At 38.1% G+C, this 27,734-nt stretch overlaps 1 protein-coding gene across 1 annotated transcript in view; it reads left to right on the plus strand.

Moving 5' to 3' along the window:
- The window catches only part of slc6a1b (solute carrier family 6 member 1b), a 38,253-nt gene extending 11,238 nt beyond the window's left edge, over window positions 1-27,015 (plus strand). The window contains exons 11-14 of the mRNA XM_067999109.1: window positions 9,935-10,037; window positions 21,847-21,947; window positions 25,348-25,515; window positions 26,775-27,015. Coding sequence (XP_067855210.1) covers window positions 9,935-10,037; window positions 21,847-21,947; window positions 25,348-25,515; window positions 26,775-26,879 — 477 coding nt within the window. The 3' untranslated portion in view covers window positions 26,880-27,015. The remainder of the gene's footprint in view (window positions 1-9,934; window positions 10,038-21,846; window positions 21,948-25,347; window positions 25,516-26,774) is intronic.
- The last annotated feature ends 719 nt before the right edge of the window (window positions 27,016-27,734 follow it).

Raw genomic sequence — 27,734 nt, forward strand, 5'->3', positions numbered from 1 at the left:
CTCTGATTTTGGTTGGGATGAAATTGAAACAAAGCAAATCCACAGCATCTGTATAGAAAAATATTGCTTCTAGTGCACATTCATCACATTTCGGACATCACAGGTCCAAATTTTACTGCAGCTACCCAGTGTAAATGGTGCGGTGGCAGCCTGAAAATGACATTGGGTCACTTACTGCCCTGTTTACGCTGGGACTGCAGCCACCACCATCTTGGTAGGAGCCTTTAGATGGGCAGCCGGAGCGCCTGCCTGTTTCAGGTGGAAGACCACTTTCAAAATGCAAATTGGGGTCCTATGACATATCTAGGGCCTCAACTGCAATTTTGATGTACAAATGGACAGGGTATGCGCCATGCACATTACATCCATTTATACTGGCATTGAGCAACCTAATCATCAGTCCTTAAAGGGACCGCTGGAAGCAGTTTAAAAAATAGCCGTAAACTTTTTTCACCTTTTATGTTTGTGGGGCTAGGAACAACAGGAATGTTCATAAGAACCATAAGAAATAGGAACAGGTGAAGGCCATATGGCCCTCGAACCTGCTCTGCCATTCAATAAGATCATGGCTGATCTTCAACCTCAACTCCACTTTCCTGTCCGATCCCCCATCCCTTGATTCCCCTAGTCTCCAAAAATCTATCTATCTATCCTCCTGACTCCACAAAAATACTCCGGCCTGCTGCTAGCCCATGTGTGTCCCCCGGATCACTCCCCCTGGCCCGGACTGTTAGCTGGTGCCACATAGGAGCTGGCTGATTTCCTGCCCTCCCCATCCAGCAAATTGCATTGGAGCACTGGTTTAGCATGTGCAGCTTGCAAATGAGGCTCAGGCCTCAAAACGGCTTTGGCATCATGGCAGTAACAAAGGGCACCTGCCCTGCCACCCGGCCATTTTGCACCAAAAGTTAAAACTGACCCCAGCATTTTGAAACATCAAAAATATATGTCTAAAGAAGTGCAGTTATTTCAGACAGTTTCTTCTGACCTGGAGCCAGAAATTTACACAGCAATCTGCAAGCTTCCCTCACTAACAACAGTTAACCTCTAATTGACCTCAAGATCTCTTATTTACAGCAGTTAGACTTTGTGGCTTTAAAAGGGCAGGCTTGGTTGAGTATAGTTGCACTTTAGCTGGTATCATTATAAAACAGTGCAACATCCCATAAGCAGCACTGTGACAGATCTGTAAGCACATTTCAAATTTAAACAATATTTAAAAGTAACAAATCCTGAATCAAAACTTAAATTTTATTGCCAAAACTGTGTCACTTCACTCTTTTTAAAAGAACAGTTTCACTGGATTAGATAATGGCCGGAACTTTCCTAGGTCTCTGTCCCACTCGCCTGGGATGCAGCAGGAGGCTGATTGGAAAATCACAGGTGATTCTTCTGTCCATTAATATCCATGGCAAGGGGTCTCGGAATGTTCCGCCCAACATGAGGTAAATGGCTGAGACTCAACCCATCAGATTAACCTGGGAACAATCCAGTGAGGGCGCAGCAATAAAATAAATTGAAAACATAATAAACTGTGTCATTGCCATTATTTTAAACATTTTGATTTCAGTAAAAGATCAATTACTTAGCAAAGTTTACTTTTCCTAATTTAGGTTGAGGTTAGTTTGAAATGTGCAGTTGGATGGTACAGAGGGTTATTAAACTTTCCTTTATCCAACCCAGAATTATCAGTGAAAGTTTCCTTAATGTGAGCATTCTAAATAAAATGAGTTTGTATTTTCTCAATCCAGTCCTTAATGGGTATGAGTCCAGAGCACAAAATTGCCCATGTTTGTCACAACTGTAATTGACAGTGCCACTCAGACTGATATAGAAATGAAAATGTCATACTAGTGGAATAGGACATGTTCTTCTGAGGTTGAGGTTAGGGTTTGGGCAGTGTAAAGGCATGTTTCCCTTACATTTAACACATTTTAAACATGATATGCGAGAGTTTGATAGGGAGTTCGAAAAGTGTGGGAAAAACTTATATTACTTACATCTCCTGCAATTTGATGAGAACAAAATTCAAAATGCAAATAATAAACAATATTTAAATATTAAAATTATAGCTACTGTTTGTCAACTAAGAACATGTTAGGGCTGATTGCCACTGAGGAACAGCACTTAAAGGGAGCACTGGTTGGGAATTTGTGGGCCCACAGGCCCTGATTTTTTTTGTCCATTCATTTAAATGGACGGAAAATCAGGGGCTGGGGCTCCACAATATGGGAGTGCCTGATCAGGAAATGAGCCTTTGGATTCTTTATGAATTTGATATTATTAGCTATAGATTAATATCCATTCAAAACAGTTAAAAGCAATTGCAGTGCTCCCAGAAAATGCAATTCCCCCACTCATATTTTAACATCAAATTTTCATGTTATTGAACTGCATTGCCTCACCTTTCTGTGATACTTTTTTGAACCATTCCCCTCCCCCCCCCGCCGAAAAATCACTTCTGAGAAAGAACAAATTTGGTTCACCTTTGAAGTTATATTATTTAAAAATAACACATGAACAGATTGGTGCATCATACCCATTTGGAGTACAAACAACGTAGCCTGGCTTTACATTGGATACACAGACAAAAGTGCTAATTAATGAGAAGTGCTTATTTTTTAAAAGATGGCTGTTCAATAAATAGACGTCCACAATCTTTAGGCTTTCTTTAGTTAAGACAGAATAATAAATCAACAAACAAACAAATGCAACTGTATTTAGTCCAATTTTCTTGCCTGCTATCCTGAGGACACTAATTTGTGGGGTTTAGTTCCACCAACAGTGACTGGTCCCTTGGTATCTTGCCCAAATAGCCATTCTTCATGCATGAGAAAGAAATAAGGACTTGCATTTATACAACACCTTTCATGGCCTCAGGATGTCCAAAAGTGCTATACAGCCATGTAGGAAACATTACAGCATTATAAAAGAGAGAGTCAAGACAGTGGGTGTCACCTGGCTACTTAACTCTGGGTAGCATCACAGCCAAGACAGATGTTGTCCTCACCTAAAATCAAAATATGTGCACTTTCTAGCAAGGACCATTGAATAGTGATGAGGAGCAGAAATCCTAGCTAATTTTTACCTCCATAGGCCTGGCCACTAAGGCCAATTCTAGCGTCCTATGACTACTCCAGCTGAGATCAACTAACTGATTGGGACAGAGCCTATGATATTCTAGGTGTCTACAGATCAATTTTGCATTAGGTATTGCATTTCCCAACTGAACCACCAGCAACTTAATTGTATTTTTAAATTTTGTGATCCAGTATCTTCAAAATAAAACATGCGTTTCACTTATTGTTTTGGGGAGCATGTTATTTTAATGGGTACCCCTGAAATTAAAATTAAAATTGTGGGGCCATGTAGCTATAATGCTGTAGTTTCTATTGGTGGGATCTATATTGTGTAAGGTGCTGTCTATTTGACATTGTTTCAATGAATTTGCTGATGAAAACTATGCCAGTTTCTTTTTCATAGATTCTGGAAATGTTTTCCCTCAGGTTAACATTTGTCAGATTTCAGAACAATCAAAAACATTTCAGTAAAAGCTTTAAGTAACATTTCAAATGGCTATTTTCAAAACCTATATTTAAAGCATTAAACGTATCTGTCACATTTTCAAACTAAAGGTGAGTAAATGCATTAGGCCTTATCATAGAATCTAGAATGGTACAGCACAGAAACAGGCCATTTACCCTAACAAGTCTTCCCTGATGTTTTCCCTCCACATGAGTGATCTGGTCTAATCCCACTCCCTTGCTCACTTCCCTTAACTTTCAGGATTTCTCTTTATCAAGCAACTAGCTAATTCCCTTTTAAAATAATTTATTGACTTTATTTCAACAATTGTTTGTGGCAGATAATTCTACTTTCCAACTATTCTCTGTGTAATGAAATGGTTTTCTAGCCACCCGTTTAATTCTTATGCTAATTATCTTAAATTTGTTCCCTTTTGTTACTGTCTCACTGACCAATGTAATCAATTATTACGATTTACCCTATCATAGCCCTTCATAATCTTGAAGATCTTGATCAGGTCGCCCCTCAACCTTCTCAGTTTCAGTGAAAAAGCTCTAACTTCTCAAGTTTCTCTTCATAACTGTAACAGCTTATCCGTCGTGAACCTACTATGTACTTTTTCCACTACTTTTATATCCTTCCTATAATGAGGTGCCCAAAATTCTATTCAATACTCCAACTGTGGACTAACTAAGACCTTGTACAATCTCAACATTACCTCATTGCTTATGTATTCTATGCCTCTAGATATAAAACCCAGTATACTGCTTGCCTTTTCGTGGCCTTATCCACTCGTGTCGAGTGGATGATCCATCTCGGCCTCCTCCCGATATTCCCACCATCACAGAAGCCAGTCTTCAGCCAATTCGATTCACTCCACATGATATCAAGAAACGGCTGAGTGCACTGGATACAGCAAAGGCTATGGGCCCCGACAACATCCCAGCTGTAGTACTGAAGTCTTGTGCTCCAGAACTAGCTGCGCCTCTAGCTAAGCTGTTCCAGTACAGCTACAACACTGGCATCTACCCGACAATGTGGAAAATTGCCCAGGTATGTCCTGTCCACAAAAGGCAGGACAAATCCAATCCGGCCAATTACCGCCCCATCAGTCTACTCTCAATCATCAGCAAAGTGATGGAAGGTGTCGTCGACAGTGCTATCAAGCGGCACTTAGTCACCAATAACCTGCTCACCAATGTTCAGTTTGGGTTCCGCCAGGACCACTCGGCTCCCGACCTCATTACAGCCTTGGTCCAAACATGGACAAAAGAGCTGAATTCCAGAGGTGAGGTGAGAGTGACTGCCCTTGACATCAAGGTAGCATTTGACCGAGTGTGGCACCAAGGAGCCCTAGTAAAATTGAAGTCAATGGGAATCAGGGGGAAAACTCTCCAGTGGCTGGAGTCATACCTAGCACAAAGGAAGATGGTAGTGGCTGTTGGAGGCCAATCATCTCAGCCCCAGGACATTGCTGCAGGAGTTCCTCAAGGCAGTGTCCTAGGCCCAACCATCTTCAGCTGCTTCATCAATGACCTCCCCTCCATCATAAGGTCAGAAATGGAGATGTTCGCTGATGATTGCACTGTGTTCAGTTCCATTCGCAACCCCTTAAATAATGAAGCAGTCCTTGCCCGCATGCAGCAAGACCTGGACAACATCCAGGCTTGGGCTGATAAGTGGCAAGTAACATTCACGCCAGATAAGTGCCAGGCAATGACCATCTCCAACAAGAGAGAGTCTAACCACCTCCTCTTGACATTCAACGGCATTACCATCGCCGAATCACCCACCATCAACATCCTGGGGGTCACCATTGACCAGAAACGTAACTGGACCAGCCATATAAATACTGTGGCTACAAGAGCAGGTCAGAGGCTGGGTATTCTGCGGCGAGTGACTCACCTCCTGACTCCCCAAAGCCTTTCCACCATCTACAAGGCACAAGTCAGGAGTGTGATGGAATACTCTCCACTTGCTTGGATGAGTGCAGCTCCAACAACACTCAAGAAGCTCAACACCATCCAGAACAAAGCAGCCCGCTTGATTGGCATCCCATCCATCACCCTAAACATTCACCCCCTTCACCACCGGTGCACAGTTGCTGCAGTGTGTACCATCCACAGGATGCACTGCAGCAACTCGCCAAGGCTTCTTCGATAGCACCTCCCAAACCCGCGACCTCTACCACCTAGGAGGACAAGAGCAGCAGGCACATGTGAACCACACCACCTGCACGTTCCCCTCCAAGTCACACACCATCCCGACTTGGAAATATATCGCCGTTCCTTCATCGTCGCTGGGTCAAAATCCTGGAACTCCCTTCCTAACAGCACTGTGGGAGAACCGTCACCACACAGACTGCAGTGGTTCAAGAAGGCGGCTCACCACCACCTTCTCAAGGAGAATTAGGGATGGGCAATAAATGCCGGCCTTGCCAGCGACGCCCACATCCCATGAATGAATTAAAAAAACACTGTTAATGAGCTGTGTTTCTGCACACAGGTACCTCTGATCCTCTACTAATTTTAAAATCTTACCATTCAAGATGTACTTCTTTTCCCAATTCCTAGTTACAAAATGTACTACTTCACATTTTTAAAAATTAAACTGCATCTGTCACCTATCAGCCCATCCTGTCAGCTAATGTCCTTTTTCCATTTTCAGAATCCTTGTCAAAATGTAATGTCATCAGTGAATTTTGACATTGTTCACTCAATTCTTAACATAAATTATAGCAACCCCAACATATAGCACACCACTCACCATATCCTTCTAATCCAGGAAAATTCACCCTATCCTTTATCGCAACTGTTTGCTTTCTGCCCTCCAAACAACTCTATATTTATGTAGCCGCATTTCCCTTAATTCACTGTAGCATTTTGTTTGCCATATGTGGAAGTTTATCAAATGCTTTTTGAAAATCCATATTAATACAACCAGAGCCTTTACATTATCCATCCATTCTGTTATTTCTTCAAAGAATTACATAAGTTTGGTCAAACATGACCTGCCCTTTAAATTAACTCCCATTTCTTCATGTCCTTAATAATTTTATCTTGCATTATAGATTTTAGAGCTCAGATTGTCCTCTCTCCTTATGCCCATTTTGGTGCAGTTACAAGGAGGATGGGAATGAGAATCGTGGTGGGAAATCAGCTCCCTGATATCTACCACTATCTTTTTCCACCAGAAGTGATGGTAGACTTTGAATACACCCACCCATATTTGAATAGTGTGTTTGAAATAGACAATGCAGGAGATTTAAAATAAATTTTAAAATATCTTTCTCCATCTGACATTATTGGCCACTGTATGTTGTGGCAGGAGCTGCCACTATTTACTTTTCCCCCTCCTATGGTGTGCTCCCAAAAGAAAGTGCTAAGTGTCAGTCTGGCTCAGTGGTAGCACTCTTGTCTCTGAGTCAGAAAATCATGGATTCAAGCCCAATAGTAGTACTTGAAACATAATCTAGATGTCACTATAGTGGTGTTGTGAGGGAGATCTGTATTGTTGGAGGTGCCGTCTTTCAGATGAGACGTCAAACCAAGCCCCTGTCTGCTTGTTGAGGTGGACGTAATTGATCCCATGGCACTATTCTAAGAGCAGGGCATTTCTCCTGGTGTCCTATCCAACATTTATTCCTCAACTAAGAAGATTAACTGGTCATTTATCTCAGAAGAGGGGAGAGACCAGCAGGCAGAAGTCCTGTCCTGATACACCTCAGACAGAAACACTGCCACAGAAAAAAATCTAGACCTAGCAGTTTACCAAAAACTGAGGAACACTGGCCTATAATTTCCTGGTTTATTACTGTCTCCTTTTTTGAAGAGCAGTGTTATATTTGCCATCCTCCAGTCCTCTGACACAATTTTCCTTTCTTAGAATCTTGGAAAATTATAGTCAGAGCCTCCAATATTTCTGCCCTAGTTTTCCTCAGGATCTTTGGATGTAAACCATCAGGCCCTGGTGATTTGTCTACCTTAACTTTGAGAAACTTCTTTAGTACTATTTTCCTTTTGAATAATAACCTTCACTAACAGTTCTATACCCACCTCTGGTGGTTCAGCAATATTTACCTGCGCTCTGAAAATTGTAGTAGTGTTTGTTTAGTATCACTGCCATTCCCTCACTCTCCGTTACAAGCTTGCCTCCTTCATTTCTTAGCAACTGGACCGCTGCCTTGACTATTCTCTTACTAGTAATATACCTATAGAACATATTTTTATTGCCCTTTACATTTTTTTATTTCATGCTCCCTCATATCTCATACTTAGCCTTTCTAATCTCCCTTTCTGTAGCTGCCTTGTCTTCTTTATATGTGTCCTCACCTTCATGTTTATTACTTGCCTTGTAAGCATTAAATGGGTTTTCAGTTTCAAATTTGATCTAATTTCTCTATTCATCCATGGCACACCAGTCTTTGATATATCTTACTTTTATTATGTGGATCAGAACTATTGATAAAACAATTTTTGCCCCATTTTTCCTCAATGCAATGTACCTGGTTTGTACCCTTTCCATCTCCTGTTTAAATCTTTCCTTTTGCTGATCTGTGGTTCTATTTGCCAATTTTCCCTTTCATTTAATCAGAGCAAGGTCCTTTTCTATCATATTATAGTTTGTTCTTCTTTTCCTTTTTCAGTTTTTACACTGAACCTAATTATATTGCGGCCTCTGTGTTCCAAATCCTTCCCTATTTTTAGTTGTCCAACTTGCTCTGCGTCATTACCCTGAACCAGGTCAATTAGCGCCTCCTTCCATTTTGGACTATCAACAAACTAACTGAGAGAATAGTCTGGAACACATTTCAAAAAAGGCCCCTTTTTTGCCACAGATATTTTCTCTATCCCAGTTTATTTTTACATACATAAAATCTCTTACAATTAAAACTCTATTGTCAATACATTCCTCCTTAATTTGTCTACAACTTTGAGCTTCAATTTCCTTTCCTCTGTTTGGCAGACTATAATATACTCCTTGCTATCCCTCAGTTCAATCTAAAGGGATTCTGTTGGGATTACTTCTCTATTGAAATCCTTACACTTCAGTGCCTTGATATTGTCTATTTAATATTGCCACCCTTCCTCTCTTTCTTCATTCCATATCCCTTCTTAAAGTTTATACCTAAGGAATATTTAATTGCCACGTTTCCGTAACTTATTATATCATGACTTTCTATTTTGATCAATGGCTTTAGTTCCCCACTTTTGTTTCCTATACTCAGTTCATTAATAAAAACACATTATAAATTGGATTCCCTTTGTTTGGCAATTGTTCCTTATTTAGGCTTCCCACCAGGCTGATTTTTTCTTTTTTACTATCTAACTCTTCAAACTTTTCATCTCTTGTAATCAGAAGTTTAATATATTAATTTATCACTGGGCCTAGGTATGAATACAGCTGAATGTAAATAAGAAGTATGTGAATGAATTGTTAAGAAATATTTTGCTTGAATTAGAATGTTGTTTGGATTAGAACTTTCATATATAAGGAGTGAATAGGACAACTATTTGATTCTATATTTGGATGAGAAATATGCACAATGAGATCTGTGTTATCCAGACATCACTTAACTAATAATTTTAGTAGCATTTACACAATTGGAAAACCAATTTTTGAATGTCAGAACTAGATTTTATCATGACCAGCGAATTGTATTTCTGAATTGTCATATTTAGGGCAAACAAACTAGCACTGAAATGAGATTGATAGTTGCTTTTAGTGCAATAGAATACATATTTGGTACAAAGATATATATAATTATATTGCAAATAAGCATAGAAATATACATAATTGGTCCTAACTGACTGACTTAGTGACATCATTATACAGTGTTTTCAAGGAGTAACATGTTATAAAGGCTGTGTGTAATTCCTTAAGGATTAAAAGTTTTGAAAAAAGGTATTTAGTAGGAGTATGATTCCTCTGCGCTCTTCTCTTAGAAGTGCAATATTAAAAACAACCAGAGTAGAGATAATATAATAATTATCAGTTAACCATCGTCAGTCACTATATGTATCAGCATATATAGGGTAAGTAATGCTTCTGTGCTTAGATCTGTACAATATGCACATAAAGGCTGAAAGTAGATACTTAAATTATACTGAAGCTTGTTTAAAATGTATCGTAAGTGTTGCACAAAATACATTAATGGCAATTCCATTTTTGTGATGTGAAAAATATGCTTATATTGCAAACTTACTTTCACCTGATGGATCAGAATTATCTACAGAGCAGATATTGTCAAGCTAGTTAATCTGTCAGTTATATTTAGAGCAGCTAAAGACTGAGAATGCAATTAGGGTGCCTATCATAATATGCAACTGGTGCACAACTAAATGATACTTAAGAATGATGTATTAAATGAGAAGCTACCTATAGCAATATATTATCATTTTTTCCCTAGGGTGGTCTGTATGTCTTTAAACTTTTTGACTACTACTCTGCTAGTGGAATGTCTTTGCTCTTTCTTGTTTTCTTTGAGACCATCTCAATATCTTGGTGCTATGGTAAGAATTATTAACACTGATTTTTGTTGATTTTGTATCATGAAACTTCTCTGCTAATAGTATTTTGTGTATATGTGAAAAACACCAACAGCTTTTCCTTTACATATAGACAACATGAGGCCATAATCACTTGCTTTACCAAGCAGCTCAACCCTATAACCCAACAGGAAAAATAAATCATTCATTGCACCAAATAGTTTGATATTGGGTCACATCACTGAAGATCTTACACACACATATTCTGCGAAAGGTTATTAGAACAATTTGGGAACCAAAATTCAGCGATGTAATTGGGTTTGTTTAAATGCACAATCAGAACCAACATATAACCACATATCAAATATTTCAGGTAGCTGAACCCTGAATCTTTTTACAAGGGCAACATATTAATAAGTACAACTTAACTAAGTTTAGCCAGAAAAAGTCTGGGTTCTAATTTCCAAAGTATACTTTTTTTAAAAAGCAATTTTACAATTGTTCCATAATTTTTGGGAGATTTGCATGAAATTTGTATTATAAAGAAATTATAATTGTTTGCAGAATTACTAGACCCATTAGATTACAGTGAATTCAAACTTTTAGCAGATGATCTGACTTAAATCCTTCTGTTTCCTGAAACATACATTCTTACACGTAACTTATGTATTTCTTATATATGTACAGAATAAATGACAGAATATTACTTGTCACAGATAAGCAGGTACTGATGGTGCACGGCACCAACACTGTACTAGTCAGCTCCATTACTGATAGGGAGAATGTTCCATATACAGGTAATACATGGTAAAAATTACAGGCAATGTTGAACATTTGTCTTGGAGCCACTGTGTTGATGTGTCCTCTTTTTGCAACTCTTCTCATCTACCTGTTCCCTAGAATCAGCAGCAAAGGGTAGATCACATGACATTGTCAAAGCCAGGCAACTGAGTTGGCGCTCTCCACCATAAATAGTTTGATCAGTATACCATTGTAGATCAGATTAAGGCTGTACAAACAGTTATTTGGCACTGTAGTGGCAGCTGATTGCCACTACAAAGGAGGAAATGCTTATATGCTCAGCATGAGAGGTAATCCACTCTACATGAGAAATATAAATGCTTGATGGTTAATTTGACATCCAACACAGCAATCATCACATTCTCTCAGAGCAGAATTCAAAAATAGATGAGGAAGCTACGGTTTTGCATATCTCTGGTCTAACTAAGGGTCAATGTTTGGTCATGGCTGTTTTGGCTAACACTAACCATCTCTTAACCAACTCAGATCATAATTAAGGATGCCAGTGACATCTCACTTATTATTGTTAAAGGGTATAATATGCAAATATCTTAATCTCAGGGTTTTCATGTGGAATGGAATAGGATTTCTGAATATAAGGAATAAAATAGCCTCAGAAACTCTCTTGAGGAACACAACATTGATGCTTTTTAATTTGGATGTAGAACCAAAAGGATCATTGTTTGACTGCAATTCATTAAAAAAGTCAGACAGATCAATAAATTGCTATTGATGCCATATGTAGTCTGTATGAACTCGATGCTATTGCAGAACTATCAGTGTCTACATTATATTCAGGCAACCAGAAAAATTTCATCAAGGTGATCCAATGTGTCAGTCCATGTTTGGGTTATATAAAACAAAAGATTGATCACGGACTGACTGACTGGAATCTGAATTATCATTGAAAGAGGAACATTGATGCTCCATTCTCATGTTGGCCACATGAACATTTCCAATATTTCCCCAGTTTAGGAATATGGATTATTTGCATTAGCTGTAATCCTTTCAACCCATGTCAAAGCTGACAGTATACAAGTGAGTGATCAAGAGAGAAAGTTCTGTAACCTCATAAAACACAGGAGCTGAGACCATCAGATCCAATTTTGATTGACAAACTACAGAATACAATAGGCTTCACAACTCTTGGCCTGACACGTTAATTTTTGTAACCTTGTGCCTTAGTTAGTATCTTACCACCATTCTTAAATCAATCAATATTTCACACTTTGCTCAAGCTACAATGTAGTATTGTTCATCTTGGGTGACTGTATGCACCGTCATCTTGAAGGCTTGACCTGTGGCTGTTTTAATGCTCTTTGCATCTGCAACCTTCACTTCATATATTCTGTACTCATTTCCTCATGAACACCATTTACTCAATTCCAATACTATTTCTGGGATGGGCTGTATCGCCACTGTAGAAGAGAGTGGTCATCACAGATAATCATAACATCCTGTAATTGGTTCAACTGGATATTGACTTTGCTCCAACCTTTCATGTCCCAACAGCTTAGTAACATTTAAGCACTTCATTCACAAACAAAATAGTTTGTGACTTACACTGTACAACTCATAACAACTCTACTGAGGGTTAAAATGTTATTTTGTACTGTTGCAATACATCTGACCTGCAACATGAATGACATTTGATTAAGATGCTTGCCAAGCTGCAAGCTTTTGTTTATGGCATCATGGCATTACTCATCAAACTGAGGAAAAGTTTGCCTAGATGTTGAATTCCCTGAAGAGAATGAACTGATCAAACATTTTTTTTTCACAATCTGTCAATTTGTAGCATTGTACATTTTGAAAATTGCCCAAGTGCATAAATTGCACAGCAAGAATTCCCAAAATGATGGGAAATATTTCTTGAATATTTTTCTGGACAATCTATCTATAGAGTTAAAAGTTTTACATCTGGCAAAATTACCAGTATGATCAAAGTGCACAAAGCATGCTGATCGGCTCAAATTTCATATTTACTAAAAAAAACACTAAAACATTTGCATCAGTATCACACAAAAAAACCCATATATAAAATGATAGACAACAACAACAACTTGCATTTATATAGCGCCTTTAAGGTAGTAAAATGTTCCAAGGCGCTTTACAGGAGTGTCAGCAAACAAAATTTGACACCGAGCCACATATTAGGACAGGTGACCAAAAGCTTGGTCAAAGAGGTAGGTTTTATGGAGTGTCTTAAAGGAGGGAAGAGAGATTTGTTTTCCATTCTAAGAGCTTGTATCATTCACCTGGGCTTTGGATAACAATGCTCGTTGTGCTCCAGAGCATGTGCAATCTCAGTTCCCCAAAGAGTTTCAAGCCTCTAGAAATTAGAAAACTGTCAGTGTTCTGCCTGGCAGAAATATAACTAACTCTCCATTGCCAAAATAAAGAAAGAAAATTCAGCAGGTTGAACTCCAAATTAGAGGAAGGGAGGGAGGGATGGGCCACAGGAATTCCCATCTTTATTTTGCAACTCTCTATTGTTAAAGGAAATAAATAATTGAAGTTGGGGTACACAAATGCCTGACTGCATTTATTTATTTTAACAGTCCAACTCAGACTGCATATCACAAAATGGGGGCAGAGGTGGTCATGAGGGAAAGAAAGGAAGATGCACAGAAACAACACTATTCAGTGGAAAGAAGGGGAAACAGAGACAGACCCTCTTGAGGGTGAGGAAAGGACAGGCAGAGAAATTCTCTGACGATAAAAGAAGGGAAAAGTGGGGCTAGAAAAGATGGGAACACAGACCTTGTTACAAATTGATAGGGTGGGACTCTCCGAATCTGCAGGGAACAAAGCATCGCTGCTGTTGGATTCCATTATAATACAGCCTAACATGCATTTCAACATGTGCAATACCCCAAGAAAACCACTAGTGCTTATGCAAATTTAAATATTGGGGGAAAAAGCTTAGAACAGAACACTTTTATGAATTAAATTTCACAACAATAACAGTTTTGAAAATAAAAGCAACTTTTAATCATAAAGGTCTAGCTCTCAAAATCTAGTCCTAAATTATATCTTTCTATATTAGTCAATATTGTCAGCAGTACACTCACTATATGGTCAATTAAATGAGTTCAGAGATTTTGTGTGAGGATTTCCTTTTGAACACTTTTGAAGTTATTTCTGGAATGGGCCAATTCTTCACTAAAAAAAAGGAGCGAACATGGCAGATGATCACAACACCCTGCAATTGCTTCAATTTGATGTTGACGCAATTTACTTACAATCCAACTTTTTAGTAGATCCATTTGATTTCTTACATGCTAATAGCAAATGAACCATACTCAAGTACTTTAGGAGAAGCATTGTTCCAGTCTCTATGTATAGTGACATCATTGATGCATTTAAAAAGAGCTACACAGTGACTAGAGCAATTTGTACCCCTTTTATGTAAAGGTACAGGTAGTTTGTCACATATATAGTAGCAACATCTGCTAATTTTTCAGATTAGAGTGAAAGTTTGAGTGGGAAGGACTCTTTCAGTTAGATAATTTTTGGTTGTCTCAATGGCAGGCAATGTAAACATAACAACAAGGCGTTTTTCCAAATTACTAAGTTTCTATCAGCTGTAGGCAGCATTGAAGATTTGTCCAAGAGTGGAGATTGAGCTGGAAAAAGATATCATCCAAGACTTTTTTTGTCAGACTTTCAGTAATATGAAGGAAATGACTGAGTGCTAATAAGCAGTGGAAATGACAAAAAAAAATTATTGGAACAGAAATTGGTAACTGACTGCAGGAAAAATGAAAGATCGTGGTCAGTCTGGGAGGATTAAGTCAGACATTGTCAGCAGCACACTATTTTTTTAAAAATGCAGATGATAACAGTACCCAAACAACTGGCAGGATTAAATGTGCATGATAGCACTGAGGGCACAAGGCAGTAGATATCAAAAATTCAGTAATAGTTAAGAGAAAACAGATCTCAATATCGCTGAAGATGGCTTTAAGGAGACTGACAAGATAAAGGTTGGCACTGTGGTAGTTGGTCCTTACATTACCTAAACTTCATATTGCACCAGTTGGCACTATGGATCCCAAAGTCACTCAGTCGGACAATGTACATCCCAGCATTGTGCCATATGGCATTAAGGAGAATGATGTTACTGGTATATTAGAAGGTTGTACGATGAATGATAACACGATAAAGATGAACATTCTGACAGCGAGTGAGAAGAAAAGCTAAGACGGCTTTTATTCATCAGGTCAATAGTTTCAGAAGGTGTCAGCTGCATAACCAAAACTATCAATCTGAAATTAAATTGTTTGGCAATTCTCTTCAAACCTCTTGGCTCAATGAACATGTCTTCAAGTTATTCATTCCAATTTTTTGATGAAAAAGTATCTCAGCCCTGCACACCATTAACAAAAACATGCCGAGAAAGAAACTATCTGAACTTAAAGGATATAAAATCCCATGGGATCTTAGAATAAATGCAAAAGTAACAACTGTCAGTTATTATTCAACTTCCAGAGCGTGAGTTATATTGGAAGAAATCTCCAAATTTATAGCAACTTCTGATAAGCTGATTTCATCAAAGCAATTTGTCAGATTTCCCAATAAATGGATGTGAAGGTCACTTGATGAAAAAAATTGCTAGTTGTGCAAAGTCTGCCAGCTGTTGGAGATCTTAATTCCAAGACACAGGTCGGTGCTCATCTGTGTAATCTTACAGATGATTGCTAAGTGAATGATACTCTTCGAAGAGGCAAGTCTGCATTAGAAATTGAAGATTCAAAGAAATGCTAAACAAGTGGCAATACATCTGCAATACGGCCATGAAGATTTCATTATGGTTAGGGACAACAATAAATGATTGGTGCCCAGTTAAAAGTGAATACATTGATGTAGCACTGTAGAAGTGTATGAGAAGGCTTCCCAAGCAATTTATCTCAACATCACATAAAACGAGAAAATGGAGCAGTGATTTCTCTACCATTTGAGATTGCCAGGAGAATGGCAGAATCCAGCAAGTTCCACCTCTGCCTAGTAGATTACATCAATATCTGTTTATTGCTCACAAAAGAAAACATGTTATTTCTCTATGCAAACTATAGTGTAGGACAACATGCTGGTTAAAAACCTTCACTCATATATGCCACCTAGAAGATACCCATCTGAACAAATATATGCTGAATCCAAACTCAATAGCCAAAAATAAATGAAGCAGGTGCTCATTCTAAGCCATGGCTTGTAAAGGTACAAAGAGGAAAGGATCATCAGGAGGTGGGTCAGTCACTAAATTGGAGATTTATGCCTGACCACTTCTCCAACAGAAGTAAAATTAGAAACGTAGTTGGAACCGGAACAAGACATGTTGCATATTAATTCTGAAAATAAGAACTTTGAAGCAAAGCACAATGGGGTAGATCTGAACTTTGTTCGATAGTGTAAAATGGGTGATAGAAGTCGGCAGCCCGTTTTACATCTCTCCCTATTTCATTTCCAATCGGGAGAAGTGTAGAACGGGCTGCTGACTCGCTATCACCTGTTTTATACTATCACACAAAATCAAGATCTATCCCAATGAAAGCAATTCAAAAGTGAGCCATTGTATCTTACTAGAAGTTTGTTTTATTCTAAGGTCTTCATGCAATAGACAAGATTTACATCCATCTTCTATAGATTTCTGGACAGATCTAGAACTAAATTTATGTATTGCATACAAAATCATTTAAATTCTGTGACTGGAAGCTTCCTTCAAAATGTTTTACGTATTTCAGAATTTCTACTTTGAGAGTGTTCTAGGGTGTGATTTTGCTGCCACTTTCACATTGATGCAAAGGAGGTTCAGGTGTACATCAATACAAAAGTGGCAGTATAGCCCAGGAGTCGGATCTCCATCTCACTCTTGAGCATACAAAAGCAAGCTCTGTGTGAGACCTCCTCCCAAAGCTTGCCTCAGGATACATTTACAAGTCTGCACTGCCTTACAAATTTAACATAAGTCCAGAGTTAAATCTCGACTTGACTCCACATTCTGGGTTCAGGGTGCATTGCTACTATAGCATCGGTATGAAGCGAAACCACTTCACATCGATTCTACTGTTGTAGTGTAAATGCACCCTTACACTGGTTTGGGATTGCAATGAGCATCAGCTTATATCAGCCCGATGTGAAGGTGTATGTTAAATAATAATCATTAATTTTCTTGGGAACTTTATAGCATCACTGCCACTTACTCATGCCGTTGGCCTTGAAATTCCACCATGGGACACCGGCACAGTAAGTTGTGTGAATGGAAACAGGAAGTTACAAAGAGATACAGACATACTAAGTGAATGGGCAAAACTACAGCGGATAGCGTTCAATATGGGGAAGTGTGAGGTTATCCAGTTTGGATCTGAGAAAGACAAATTGGAATATTTTCTTAATGGTGAGACACTAGGAGCTGCAGAAGAGCAAAAGGATTTAGGTGTCAATGTACACAAATCAGTAAAAGCTAGTGCACAGGTACAAAATGTAATCAAAAAGGCTAATGGAATGTTGGCCTGTATCTCATTGGGGCTGGAATTCAACTTGAGGAAAGAATGCTTCAGTTGTACAGAGAATAGTCAGACCCCATCCGGAGTACTGCGCCCAGTTTTGGGCACCGAACTTCAGGGAAGATATATCGGCCTTCGATGGGGTACAGTGCAGATTCACCAGAATGCCAACAGGACTTAGAGTTAAATTATGAGGATAGGTTACATAAATGTGGCTTGTATTCCCTTAAGTTTAGAAGGATCAGGGGTGCTCTAATCAAGGTATTTAAAGTGATTAAGGGATTTGATAGGTTGGATGCAGAGAAACTATTGCCTCTGTTGTAGGAATCCAGAAGAAGAGGGCAGCATCTTAAAATTAGAGCCAGGCCATTTAGGAGTGAAATCAGGAAGCACACAAAGGGTAGTAGAAATCTGGAACTCACTCCCCAAGAAGCCGTGGATGCTGGGTCAATTGAAATTTTCAAGATTGAGATCGATAGATTTTTATTAAGTAAAGGTATCAAGGGATATGGCATAAAAGCAGGTAAATGGAGTTGAGGTACAGGTCAGCCATAATCTAATTGAATGGCGGAACAGACTTCAGGGGCTGAACGGCCTACTTCTGTTCCTATGTTAGCAGAGGCATTAACATGTTTAAAATAAACAGATTGTCACCTCCGCTAAAATAATGGAGACAGCATTTTAACACAAATGCGTTAGATAGTTGTAGCCTGGTATTCCATGACATATTTTCAAGGCCATTAAAAATAAATTGCTTCAGGAGCATAAGTTCAAGCAAATGTGCAGAGCTTCATTGTAGCTGACCTCAGTATGACCAGAGACAGTGTAACTCAGATTCAAATGATCCTAAATGACCATCACACTATGCAGCTAAGAGCCTGATAAGGGTAGATTCAGTATAATTACAGGTCAAAGCTAATATTCATAGAAAATAGAATCAATATTTAATGCTTGTGTTAAATATTCAGGTAAAACTATATGCAATCATCAAATTATTAAATATTTTTTGCTGTGCAATATGCTTTCTGTCATCTTATATTGTAGGAGGGGAGATCTGTTACTGATGATCATTTTGATTATGTATCTGCAGCAACCACGAATGCAACAAATGACAGATGCAAGTGTCCCACCTTCCGTTACAGCATATAGGTTTTACTTTAGGTTTTCCCTACGCCAGTAAGATTGTTTGAATTTTAATCAGCTCTCAATGCTCTTCTGACATGTGTATACATAATGGGGGTGAATTTACACAGGGGTTCCCCCACTTGTCTGTCGTAATTTTGGTGGAAGAGCAGTGGAAATCCTGGATAATTGGCGTAAACGGCTCTTCCATCAAAGTTACAGCAGTCAAGTGGGGAAACCCCTATAGAAATTCACCACCAATCCTATCTTTTTAACATGGCAGCTGTTTAAACAGAATCTCATTCTCCACTCATTACTGCTCTGCTTTCCTACTAGAACAAGTGAACATTCATACTATCAGGACAGTTAAATTTCACATTTTTGGTCCAATATTATGTAATATTCAGTGCTTCTAATGGAAAAAATGAGCATTTTCCTTTTAATTGTTTGTGTTTGTTAAGAGAAAGGTGAGAGATTATTGAAAGACAGCAGAAGAGAAAGAATGGTTTTACAGAAAGAAACAAGAAAATACAGAACTCACTTCTGAAAAATGCATTTGAAGAAGTTAAATAAATAAGACAGCATGTTTGCTAGTTGCCAATGGGAAGGAATTCTTTTATGAATGTTCCAATAATGATAGAAATTTGGAAGAATGAAGAATTCCTGCAGAGAAAGTCAAGACTTGGAAAAGAAGGTAGTGAAAAATAATCAAAGAGAGGAACTGACCAGTAGTGACAGTTGGGAAAGAGAAGGAAAAGATAAGGCAGATGGAATCTTCAACTGAAGAAAAATTACTGAATCTGGAACAAGATGACAAATGACAGAAAATAAAATTCAATATCAACATAGAAATTGTCAACACCAGTAAACTTGTTCATCAGGGATAACAACCAAGCAAAATGAAAGTTCATGAACAATGAAACAATTAAGTAGTGTTGAATGGTCATTGAATTTACCTCCAGTAACACTCAGAGAGATTACCTGAATTATTATTTATTGTTTTAAAATTAAGAAATCATTAAATTAATAATTAAGAATCAAGCAATTATGTGGCTCAGTAGATCTCATGAGAAACCCAAAGATCTCATGAGAAACTTATTTGTTGTTTTAGCCTGTCAATACTTTGTGATGTGGCTTCATATCACAGTATTCCTGATGTTCTGCATTTCCATGGAGTAGTCAAACATAGAACTGCCCAGTATTCATCTTCAGACATCCTCTCCACCCCAAGTTTTTCAACAGTGTGTCAAGAACCTTGCTTCTTAACATCTTGTCCTTCTTACATTTAAATAATAATCACATTACTAATTCAGTTAATTGGCAAAGATTCTGCTGCTTGCTGCAAACAGAGGAACATCCAAAATCGTTGCCAGCCAAACATGACATTTTTACAAAAGGCTATCTAAGAATAAATTCTCAGAATTCAGTTGGTTTTGGAATCAGCATATTCTTGGGCGAACCATCTCAGGCATTTTACTGAATTTTCCTATGTCTAGTGGGATAGCCCAACAGAATCATGTAAAAGGTGTGGTCGGATTGTGAAATACTTCTCTTCACCAAGACTAGATTATCTGACTGACTTATTTCCACCTCAATTTGTTTGTTTCAAAGTTTCCTAAAAAAGAAGATTCACTTCTACTGATACTCAGCAGAGGATTTGATCAAGGTCCAATGAGAGATGAAGAAATAAATGCTCTCAGTGGTGAACAGCTGGGGGTAGAGTTTACGATAGATTGCCCTGGCTTTTTCAACGTAAACCGACCGAATCAGCGCAAAACATCACGGAATTTCGATTTACACTGGGCATGAATTACATCCAGTGTAATTCAAGTTTCCGTTGTCTTTTGCGCTGGCTCAAAAATTATTGCGCTGAAGCCGGCCCTGCCCACAAAACTGGCCACGCTCCCAAACGAAATAACTAGGATAGTGAGTTTCTGTCGATTGCGCCCACCTGCGGCTGTTCGAGGAGGTCTTCAAATTAAGCTAGTTTTCTTAGGCACACAGGCACTAGTAGGCACGTTCGAAACGTTTTTAAGTAATAAAAAATATTTAATTTACTAAGATACTAACTAGTGTACACCAATGAAAGTAGTGAACGATTAGTTTTTCAAGTCATTTTTAGTGATTTAAAATCAGATTACTCACAGGTGGAGGACAGGAGAAAAATGCTTATTTTTTGTGATAAACCCATTCTCAGCTGCATTAATAAAACTGCACCAGGTTCCCACTCTTAAATACATCAATGAATTTTTTTTATTGTAAAGAAAGCAAAATAAATGATCACACCCTGTTAAGCTGCTGGATTGCAGTGATTCATGCAAGATTTTACATTTGTGATTATGTTAATATTTTTTAGCAGAAACTCAGACTGTAACCCCGCTGGTGCAATTCTCAGGCCGATTGTGCCCAAAGCAGAAACTCTACCCCATTGTCACTCCACTAGTGAAATAAGAGAGATGTATACATTTTGTCTTTGTTTTATGACAGAAAGATCAAGGGTGTAGCGAAGAGAAATAGCATGACTGGAGGGCAATATAAATGAAACCAGCAGTGTTCAATTACAACAGATAGAAGCTTAGTGGGGATCTGAGAGGGGGGCCTTGTGTGGAAAAGGACTTTGCATCAAACTGGAAGATGATTGAAAGTAATAACTGAGCAATAAGAGTGCAACTACAAAAAGAAAAATAGATAATTAATCTGAAACATTTGTTAGTGGTCGCAATTGTAAAGTGATTACAGTACATTTGTTATTAGTAACTGAGAAACACAGTTTGTCACATTCACAAATTAACCAAAAATAGACATTTTAAGTACACATCGTTCAGAAATAGTCAGCTGAGTGAAAGGTTAACTTATTTGTATATGTGAGGAGCATACATATACCGAATAAAACCCAAAGTCAATGCAAGGTACCTCTGATGCTCAGGCTCTACAGAAGTGTGATTGTTTAAGCTATACAATTTACAAATTCCATCTGTTCTCTGTGTGTCATTTGGCTACATTGATTTGTCCACAACTCTTTAAAATTGCCCAGCGCTAGTTTATATTCCATACCATGAAAACATACAGAAAGGTGTTTAGTTAGCTGTATAACAATCAAAATTTCTTTTAGATCACTTCTTGATTATTCTACATTGTTGAGAAAAAACAAGCTAACAATATTAAATTCAGTTACAGAATATTTTATAATGTTTTCAGGGTTTATTCCCTCTAGCCTCCACACAGAAAACTTATTCTTGTCTGCAGTAACATTTTATTTATGCAATGAGTTAACGGTAAATTAAATTACTGAGTTGATAAACTAGTGCTGAGTGTCATTGTATCTACCATGGACATGAATATGCTTCATATTACTGCATTTACTTATTCAATACATGAATAAAATTGATATTTCCTTCCTTCAGGAGTGAACAGGTTCTTTGATAACATCGAGGAGATGGTCGGCCACAGACCTTGTCTATGGTGGAAACTTTGCTGGTCCTTTTTCACTCCAATTATTGTGGGGGTAAGGAAGAGCATACGTCTACGTAATATTTTAGTGTCAGAGGACTGCTTATTGATTGAAACAAAACTGCTAATGTGCACCATTATGAGTATGCTGAAAGTTACGGCACAAATCAGTCATAAGGTGGACTCAGTTGCTGGGACAGGTGAGAACACCTACACCACATTTCTGACAATGTGGTCAGTGCAGAACAGTTTGTACTTAGTGTGGTTTGAACTTCTTCTCACGACATTTATAATTGTGCACAGTCTGAACTTTTTAAAAATGTCCCTTAATCGCCCAGGGTTAGGCGTGTTTTGCAGATGATTGAGTGGACGGCTACTGCTGCCTTAGTGTGACACTGCTCCTGACTTACCTTCCTCTTGAGAAGGTGCATGACCGGCTGCAGCAGAGCTGAGATTCAGAATTCCATAGGGTGGGGTCTGAACTAATTTTTCCCACTGATGTGGCACATTATATTGATGTTTCAATTCACTAAATTGCTGTGCCATCCCTGAACTTTTTTAAATAACTCTCATGAACAATGCATGTAGTGATACAAAATGTCACATACCAATAGTGCCATCATTTATGCTTATATTTATAGAACAGGACTTTTGAATTTGCAGTTAAGACAATTTAAAGTAAACCTACATTGCACTTTCTATGTTCTGTGCTTAATAAACATTTTGATTCTACCTCCAGTTATATACAAAACATCTGTGAAATATTTTGGGGGGTTTTGTTCATCCATAATCCGTTCATCCTAAAATAAATTTTAAAACCCCGTTTCTTTGCGATTGACGTGCAAATATTTCATTTGTTTGTTTCTAATGCTGCCTTATAATAATATGGGATCCCCGATCACTTGCAACAGTCTTTGAATAAAATTTTTGATAGCATTTGTTGTATGTTTCATAAAACACCAACAAATCACAATTGAACAATCTTTATAAAAAGTTTACAAAAAGAGCAAGAAAGCTAATTTCTTCCTACTAACATTGCAATAACCTGGAGAGGTTGTCGAGATAGGGGAAAGGGGCCAAGTAGCTGCTGATTTAGAGAAATTCCAATAATAATTAATATTAGGACCTGCTTAGACCATTTCCGGCACCTCAACAATGACCTTAAAAGGAATGGGCCAGATCGGCAACTAAACATCGTAGCCGTGCATCAAATCTCAGACTGTCAAGAACAATGCTACAGGAGGTCAGCTAGTTCTTGTTTTTCAAAGTCTTATATCTGGAGTGTATTTGAAGGGCAAAATATCAATCGGATGTGGAAAAATATCCATATTTCAAAAAATCCTGATTGGTTTTCCAATCAGAAACCACTTTCTCTTCTTAAAAATTTGCATTAATACCATGGACCAATTTGAGAAATACCGTAAAACCAATGAAATTGTTGGTTTTGATTTAAAAAATAACTCCTTTGAGTGGCCTTGTTAGTTCTCCATCCATCTAACTAAACACCACCCAAAATAAAATTTAATACACTGTAAACACTCAAAATATTAAACAATTTAGAAAAAAAGCACTAAACCTGCCTACAAAGTTAGACATTGCATATTGGAAGATCTTCAAAAACTTTCCCCAGTTTGATCTTGCCCCTCTCTTTAGGGCCTGGGCTTGAGTTCTGCTCATTCCCAAAGCTTGCATTCTTTTCTTAGGCCTTCCCTGCTGGGCCTCCACATTAAGCTAAATGTTGTCAGCCAGCTAGCAGATTCGCCATGGAGCACATTGGATGTTGTAGATCCACAAGAGCAGATTGAAAACTACAACTCCCATGATGCATCTCTCTCAAACACACACACACAGAATTTGTCAGAGTGGAACTCACTAGCACCTAAGGTCCATTTCCCTCTCTGGAACTGAAGCAGAATGGATCTTCAGGCTTAGTGAGGCACCCCTGTGCAGGGGAAACTTTTTGCAGGCATTTCTAATATTATGGGCACAGTTAGTGATTTTTTAAAGACTAGTACAATTTCTTATGTGTTTATTATGTTATGAATGTTATTTTCAGCTGTATATCTGGACTTAAGCAAGGAAGGATAATAGCAGCCAAAAGCAATTTGATAATAATTTGAGCAATCTGTGATTGTTACTGGTTCCAGATTGCTGAGTTTGAAAAATATGGTTGATTTGACTTCTTGGTGATGCTTGTTTATTGGTGTTGCGTTTTCTGAATGGAGGTAGTTTTTGATCTTTTTGTGTTTAATCAGTGGGATAATTTCAACAAGTGTCATTAACCTAACAGTAGTTATTTCAGTCAATCACTATTTTTACCCTACGTAAACTTTGAGATGTGATGATTTTGGATTTGTGATGCTGTGTCATATGCAAAACTTTTATTTATATAAATATAGATGGCTCGATAGAGTTCATTAAATTATAATACAAATACAATACAATACTTCACATTACATTATAATACAAATATGTGCATTAAATAACTATACAAAATGAATTAGATTAACTCTATGTAGTAGATTATCTGACCTATATACTTCCAACACACTCCTTCACAAGTCCAGTTCCCGGCCCTTCAAATGCCACAACACTCATTCCTTCCCAGGACCTGCCCTCTCCCCTACTTCCTCCTTGGTCCCAACCTTGTCTTCTCCTCTTTCCTGATCTAAGCTCATCATTCCTTCGCAGCCCTCAGTTTCTCTTTTCTACCTAGCCTCTGCACTTAGACACAACCCATGAAGGTTGACTGCCAGGCTGAGCTTTGAGAAAGGTAAAGATACCAATTAATTAAATCAATAAAGCAACGTATGTCAGAGGGATCCAAAGAGTGTCGGGATGTACAAAGGGAAAAAAGAGAGGAAAGGAGAGACTTAGAGAAAGAAGGAAAGAGAAAGGGAGTTGGAGACAAATGACAAAATATAGAGACAACAATCAGAGAAAGAGTGTTAGAGGCATACAGAAAGAATAGGGGTGAAATTGGTCTTGGGCGGAAATAATGAATTGGCAGCCTGTTTTACACCCCACCCAATTTTCTTTCTCATTGATTTCAATGTTAAAGAAAATCAGGCAGAGCGTACAACGGGCTGCCAATTTCCTATCGCCCGTTTTGCACCTCCACCCAAGATGCATTCCACCCCAGAGAGTGGGAGACAAGAACAGACACATTTACAGAAAGAGAGACACAATTGTTTTTAATTTTTTTTGTGAGGTCAACAAACATAGACCAGTGTTATCTAACATTCAATGTCTAACAATCTTAAAACAAATTTCCTCTTCAAAAATCAAATTAGCTGTGCATTCATCACGTTACTGTCTCCAGGATTTTGTTGAACTGTATTTGCTTATACAACAGCACTAACCATACTTCAAAGTAATTCATTGTATATGAAGTGATTTGAGATGTTTCTGTGAGATAAAATAAGACATGATATATTTATTTCTTTTTTTTCTAGGGTGTATTTCTCTTCAGTGCAATTCAAATGACACCACTTAAGATGGGGAGTTATATTTTCCCCAAGTGGGGCCAAGGTGTGGGCTGGCTTATGGCTTTATCATCCATGCTGTTGATTCCTGGCTACATGGGTTACTTGTTCCTCATTTCAAAGGGCTCTTTAAAACAGGTAAGTAAGAACAATTAAAAAGCTACGTTTCACAAATTTGTGGTGACTTAACTCCTGAATTTTAACCAAGATCCCATTTGTTAAAATACATCCAAACTGAATAGAAAAGCATTCTGCAGTGTACAACATAAACAAACATTACTTAACCAATGCACACAAAATTAATTTTCCATTGAAAACCAAGTAAATTGCAATGTTTCAAAGCGCTATCAGGTTCTGGGAGTTGTTACTGGAGAACTACAGAGTGCCTAATCTACTCAGTTTCATGAACATCAGCTGTCTTAGTGACTAATTGTTGAGTCCTTTCTCCACTCCAGGTAGTTTCACTCAGCTATGCCTTGGAATCAGGTCAGGGCCCTACCTATAGGTTTAACATGCTAGTTCAATGTTGGTATATGAACAGAAATCACTTTGCACCAACACTAAACTGGCAATGTAAATGCACTCTTAAAATTGAAAACAAGTATTGTTACTTCTTGTGGACTTAAAGCAAAGACTAACTCATATGGGCATGTAAACAACAATAATAATATGACATGTATTTCTTTCTGGAGATACTAAGTAAGCTTTTATCTAACAATCTTCATTTAACATAACTTATTCAACTGCATGGACTGGGGCTACTTTCTTAAGCCCTCTACCACTCCTATGTTGAATTCTACCCCAGTCATGGCTCTTAAAGGTATAACCCTGAAATTCTGTGGTAGGTTTCCCAGTCTCCTGCTGTAACTCGGGCGGGAGACCGGTAGAGCCCCCGCAGACATGGTTTAAATGGTCATTTACAGTGGGGGGTTCCACAGCCTTCCCACCAGAGTTACAGCAGGAGAGCCTTTAGATCAGCATCAAGGCCAGTCCAGAACAATCATTTTAATTTAAGTGAATGAAGCACTTCAGGGCAATCATAATCCATCATCTGAACGAGTCCAAGTGCAAATGGAATCCAAAATGGAAGATATCTCCTGGCAGGCAGGAAATATGTTCTTCAGTTTATTTTTGAATTATACAGATGGAGAGGTTCTTCGTATTGAAAATATTGCACCCAAGTTTTCTTCTCCTTTAAATTTAGGATTAGCACTGCTTATTTAGAAGGAATAGTAGCCTTCCATTTGGGTTAGCCAAAACTAGGTTTTCTAAGTAGAACTGTTACCCTTGACTTGAAAGTAGTTCTTAATACATTCTAGCATAGTGCTCAAAGTGACACCATTATTATCTATATTCCAAGCTTTTAAATGTGTTTTTTTAATGTTTTTGATTCATAGCGTCTCCGACTTATGACTCAACCAACCGAGGACACGAAATGTCAGGAGAATGGACCAGAACAACCCGAGCATGGCAACACTCCAAGTGATGAAGCCTATATGTAGATTATTTATTAAATATAAGATACTAACACTGCCCAGAAAATGAATCTTTCACCGGTTGATCGAGACCAAGGACTGTAGTTACGTTATTGTGCACCTACCTCCTACCACAAATATGACCAATAGTTATACAAGGCTATAAACCTTTGTTGATGGACATCAGTAAAACTCTTAACAAAAAAGTTTCGGGTTTTGATAACAACGTAATTTTGGCAAACAACCATCAATAGAGGCAGACTGTTAGCATTTTTAAACCATAGTTTTCTCTTTCAAAGAGCCGGCACAGGCACGATGAGCCAAATGGCCTCCTTCTGTGCTGTAAGATTCTATGATCATATAGACGTGATTAAAGTCACTGACTTATTTTATACACGTCAACATATTCAGTCTGTCAAGTTTATAGCACTAAGGCCATTAATCAAAATTATGGTTTTGCAATAAAATTATAGAATTTTCTCACTTGCTCTTTAATAGTCCTGCCATACTTTCCAGGGGTCTACATATTTTTCCCTGCACCCTTAAACTCCCATAGCAGATGCTACGATCTGCAGGAATCCCCTGTACACTTGTCACTCTTTGTCTGTGTATCTACTCCAGTTCCTGTTCCTCCCAAGTACCATTGTCAGTTGCCAATGTTGGGATTCATTATTTTTTCCAGTGAGAGAATGCAAAGTATTGCCACTAGGAGACAGGATAAATGTAAAGAAATTATATTAAAATTCTTCTCTGTATAGTCAATAGAATGTTATCATTTAGATTACAATGTCCAAGATAGTCCCGACCTTTAATAACATTCATTTGCTGTCTCTTGCTTTGTGAGACAAAGAAGTACTAAATTATGGCACTGGCAATTGACAA

Source organism: Heptranchias perlo, chromosome 17 (assembly GCF_035084215.1).
Source record: "Heptranchias perlo isolate sHepPer1 chromosome 17, sHepPer1.hap1, whole genome shotgun sequence".
NCBI classification, from domain to species: Eukaryota; Metazoa; Chordata; class Chondrichthyes; order Hexanchiformes; family Hexanchidae; genus Heptranchias; species Heptranchias perlo.